Source organism: Pseudorasbora parva, chromosome 15 (assembly GCF_024679245.1).
Source record: "Pseudorasbora parva isolate DD20220531a chromosome 15, ASM2467924v1, whole genome shotgun sequence".
In the NCBI taxonomy this organism is placed as follows: Eukaryota; Metazoa; Chordata; class Actinopteri; order Cypriniformes; family Gobionidae; genus Pseudorasbora; species Pseudorasbora parva.
Window position 1 is genome coordinate 44,512,569 of NC_090186.1, and position 5,000 is coordinate 44,517,568.

Genomic DNA, 5,000 nt, shown 5'->3' on the forward strand with positions numbered 1-5,000 from the left:
AATTGTTTGATATTTTGACTATAAAAATACTAAATACTAATAACACTTCTGTTTTTTTTACATAGACTGTAAAAAAATATGCCCATAGGATTCCGCTAAGGCGCTCTGAAGCGTAGAGTCGAGTCGAGCTGGTCTTCTTTATGTGAAAAGAAAGCATCGCTACAACTGCTGAAAGTGACCAGCACTGTCGTTCACGTTTTTGTGTGTGTGTGTGTGTGTGTGTGTGAGACAATGCAAGACTGCAAGTTATTGTTTTTCACAAATTATAACTCTTTTTAACGTCAAGCACATCTCATCAGTAACAGTCGTGTGCTCAGTCTATTCTCTGCTACGCGTCGACCTAAACCGGACACTTTTCCCAGTGTTGAAGTAGCGTATTAAAATCATTCAGATATTGCGTGCATATTAAGATATATTGCGATATGTACATTTGCAATATTAAGATATATTGCACAGCCCTAATAACGAGTCACGTTCGGATAACCGAAAATGGGCAAAAAGGCGGGATGTGGGCGGAGCTTAGGTGACCAACGACAATATACAGCGGATAAGTGGATAATCCACCTGTCACTCAAAGTAACCACTCCCTTAATTATGCAGAACTTTAAGGCTTTATATAACGTAAACTAATGAGTAATAAAAAATATTCACCTGCTCACAGTCGTCATTAAGGTCAAAATTAGCCGTATAGACCAAAACCACAATTTGTCCCAGACTGTAAACATGTTTTATTCTGCTGTAAAGTTGGGCATTTTAACATGAGGCTCAATGAGATTCTGCTCCTTCTGGAGCCGCTCTAGTGGCCAGTTGAGGAACTGCAGTTTATAGTACTTCCGTATTGGCTTCAGGAGAGATCGCGGAGGTGACGCTTGGGTTTTTTAGCTTGTTTTCTATACACTTCGTCACATATCAGCTTTTAGACATTGTTCATTTTTTTTGTAACAAGTCAAAAATGATAAGGAGGCGCTTCACGCAATACAAAGTCAATGGAGACGGTTGGTTTGTTTTCCCCCCCGGTGTGGGCGTGGCTTTCAGATTATGATGCTCTGTCTCAATATATGCAATGTTAACACAGTAAATGCAATACATGTTTAAATGTTATTATTGTGTCTTCCAGCTCCAGCTCAGGTTTCTCAGACAGCGTCACGCAGTCTCCGGCTCGCACGCCTGTCTTCCTCAACTCGAACGCCCCGCCCCCAGCCCCGCCCCCTCTACCCCCTCCCCCGCCCCCTCTGCCAGCCAGCCAATCAGGTTCAAGAATGCGAGGTTCAGGTCCGCCTCCAATCCCTCCCTTACCTTCCCAGCATCCCCCGGCCATCCCTCCACCCCCCGCCCCCCTCCAGATCGCCCCGGGCGTCCTACACCCCGCCCCCCCTCCGGTGGCTCCGCCCCTTCACTCATCTCCAGCCCGCGGACTGCAGGACAAGGCTCCGCCCACAGCCGGCGATGGGATGGTTCTGCCGCCACCCCCTCCTCCTCCTCCTTTGCCCCTCCCAGGACACAGAAGCTCCTCCCCCTGCACGTCCTCAGCCCCACCCTCCATGCCTTCCTTCCCATCTGGAGCGGTTTCGTCGCCACCCACTCACTCAGATGTCAAGCGTCATCCCTCCAATCTGCCGCCAATCAGCGACGCCCGCAGCGTTCTATTGGAGGCCATCCGTAAAGGTGGGAGGAGTTCCGCCTGCAGCGAGAAACACCACACACAGTACAGACCAAAAGTTTGGACACATTACTATTTGTAATGTTTTTGAAAAAAGTTTCTTCTGCTCAAACTTTTAGTCTGTACTGTATATTTACTGTATATATATATATATATATATATATATATTAGGCATACTACAATTCTCAATATAATATGGAACCGTTCGGTACGGCATTCACGGTTCAATACGCGTTTGTGAATTGTGTTTTTTTTGCGTTTTTGCATTTAATTAATCAGTTTATTTCGGCTGTGTTTGAGTGCGAGTCTCCGCGCTGATATGAGCTAATATCCAATCATATGCACTAAAGTTAGGCGGTGTTTAGCAACGCTTGAAATGCTGGAGTCAGAGAGTTATACTAACAACACACTATAGTTATTCACAATCACTAAAGTTCATTATTTGCTGCGTTTTAAAGCCGTGCCGGTTAAATGTTTCATTCGCGTGCTTATGCACTGTTTTACATTCACTGAGTGCACTAAAGCCTGTCACACACACACGATAACTGGACAGTCTTACTGCGCTAATACCAGGGGCGTTTTTAGGATTTTCATTTTAGGGGGGCTTAGCCCCCATTGAGGGTAGCCTATGGAAAAACAATTCACACTTTAGTTTGGGGTCTAAATTGTGCTATTAACTAGCTTACAAACATGCATACCCATAGGATATTGGCTGTTAATTCTTACGTATAAAACTAATATTAATACCTTATTGCATGGCCATTTTGTAGCATACATGCATTAATCATACCCAATAATGTTGGCAGGTTTATATTCACAGAGATCCCAAATGTTAGGGGGGTTTAGGGGCATGGTCCCCCAAGAAAATTTGAATTCTATGATCTACATATGTGCATTTTAAGATGTTCTGAAGGCCAAAAAATTAGATAACAATAGCTTGAAAACCATTTCACTGGGCAGTAGATTATTTGTCTTTCTCTGTTTTTATCTTGCCCTGACTCTTCCCCTCACAACGCTGAGCTTTGACTGATTTAGGCTAGACTAGTTTTTCCATTTTCGTCAGCGAAGAAAGTAAAAATATGGTTTAGGCCTACATATTAACATACATTTATATGTTTTATGAATAATTTTCTTAGACATGTTAATTTTCTGTTTATTAAAGTTTAAGTTTATTAAATTATTTCACTATATAAACCGATTCATTACTAATATGCCCAATACTGAAACAAACTGAGATTTTTTTAATTTACTGAAGGTTACAAATGGAATTATATTAATTTACAATATATACACATTCATTATCAATATGCCTAATCTGATGAAAATGGCTTTGTTAATATTTCTTGTTCGTTAATTAGGCCTAGGCTACATTATGAATCACATAGCATATTTTAATTTCAACTCAAAATGACGAAATTAGACAAATGATTATTCATTTGCCTGAATATTTTTGTCTATTGTTTAACATTTCTAACTTAAAGCAGCAGCTGTCAAACATAAACTGCTTACATTTCTCCCACTTTCGTTGTCGAGTTGCGCTCCTAAAATTCGCGCTCATGGCCTCAGCAGTTTCTGTTTGAACATTAAGCCCGCCTACTCTGATTTGATTGGTTTTCTCAAATATTTTGACATTGAGGAGCGGTAACAGACCAATGAGGCTCAGATTTACACACACACACACACACACACACACACACACACACACACTTCTGCTTCTGACGTGCGCTCTGCTCGGCGCCGCTGCGGCAGCGAATTGAAGAACTCAACACACAGACAGTCTAAAAGACGGGACGAAGCCTAAGCCTGTCACCAGTTTCATATGTTTTAAAGGTTAATCACATATTTTTTAGGGGGGCTGAGGCATAAGTTTAGGGGGCCCCCCTAAAAAGGGCCTAGCGACACCTATGGCTAATACTGTCAAACACACACAAGGTTAACATTTATAAACACAGTCGGTGATGTCTAAAGTGAACGTAAAGTCGTGTGTATGTGTGTGTATGAGATGCGAGCAGGTCTTAAAGTGACAGTAGGACAGCCTATAGTGAACACTTGGCCTTAAAGGGACAGTTCACCTCTAAAATTATAGTAATAAAAAAACAAAAGACAAAGAGAAAATCACTCACTGCTCCTGAATAAAGTAATAATACAGTAGCTTTTAAGCAATGTAAATTGTATATTGAAGACTATGTAATTTTAATTTTACATTTATTCATTCAATTTCATAATTAAATGCTGCTGTACATCTCTGAGCTGCCACTGTAAATCTTTATATTCATTAATTTTATATTACACAATACACCAGGAATGGTCACAATGGTTTAGTTTTAAGTTTAAGTAAGGTCTTTCAAGTCTTTAACGTAAAATAAAGAAAGATTATTACAATAAAAACATATTTTTCTTAACCTCTTTCTGTTCCTTTCTGTATATATATATACATTTATACATATATTTATACAAACATTTTTCAAGACAAAACTACCATGAGCTCTGAGATTATGATTTATGAGAGCCCATTGATAGCATTGGAATTATGCAAAATGTGTACCTCTACAATATATTTGTATTATTTGTAATAATCATTTTAAGAAGAGACCAGAATAGTTTTTGTGCACAAAAAAACTAAATAACGACTTATATAGTGATGGCCGATTTCAAAACAAAGCTTCGAACCGTTATGATTCAGTGAATCGATTCATGATTCGGATCGCTAAAGTCATGTGATTTCAGCCACAGAATGTATACGTAGATACCTCATTAGCGACTGTTTCTATGGGTCACTATACATTAGCCATCCGCCATTTTAGAACGGTCAAAGCCGGTCGCGAACGCGCATTGTTGTGACCATTCAAATGTCACACTCCACGTGTAAGCTATGGTTGCCAGGACAGAAGCAGTGCATGTGGAGAGCGGGAGCCGCGCGCGCCCGACGCTCGTCCGGTGGGCATTCTGGCGGCACTCCTCTCGCTGATCACTCGCACCTGAAACGTGTATTACACAGACTATAATATCGTCCATTCTGTCACATTTGCCGGTGTTCTCCTCCGAGATGTGTTTTGATTCATGACGGGCAACATATATCTGCTGCAAATGCCCCATTCCCAAACACACATGCATATAATATGCTGTATATCAGTTGTTCACTTGATAAAATGTAAGTTAAGATATGCTTAGTTTAATCATTTAAACAGGCCTTGGAAGTTTGGCCAAAATCTTCTGGCAGTGATGTGTTTTCGTGTATTTTATAGGGGTGACCCCGAATAGTCGTAGATTCGATGCATCGATATGCGGAGCCTGATTCGACCACCGATCTCACGGTCGAATCTTCGCGGGTGTTATGAAA

The 5,000-nt window shown here is 40.9% G+C and overlaps 1 protein-coding gene across 1 annotated transcript in view; it reads left to right on the top strand.

Moving 5' to 3' along the window:
• The window catches only part of wasf1 (WASP family member 1), a 56,992-nt gene that overhangs the window by 49,570 nt on the left and 2,422 nt on the right, over nucleotides 1–5,000 (top strand). The window contains exon 9 of the mRNA XM_067418341.1: nucleotides 1,118–1,665. Within this exon, the coding sequence (XP_067274442.1) occupies nucleotides 1,118–1,665 (548 nt within the window). The remainder of the gene's footprint in view (nucleotides 1–1,117; nucleotides 1,666–5,000) is intronic.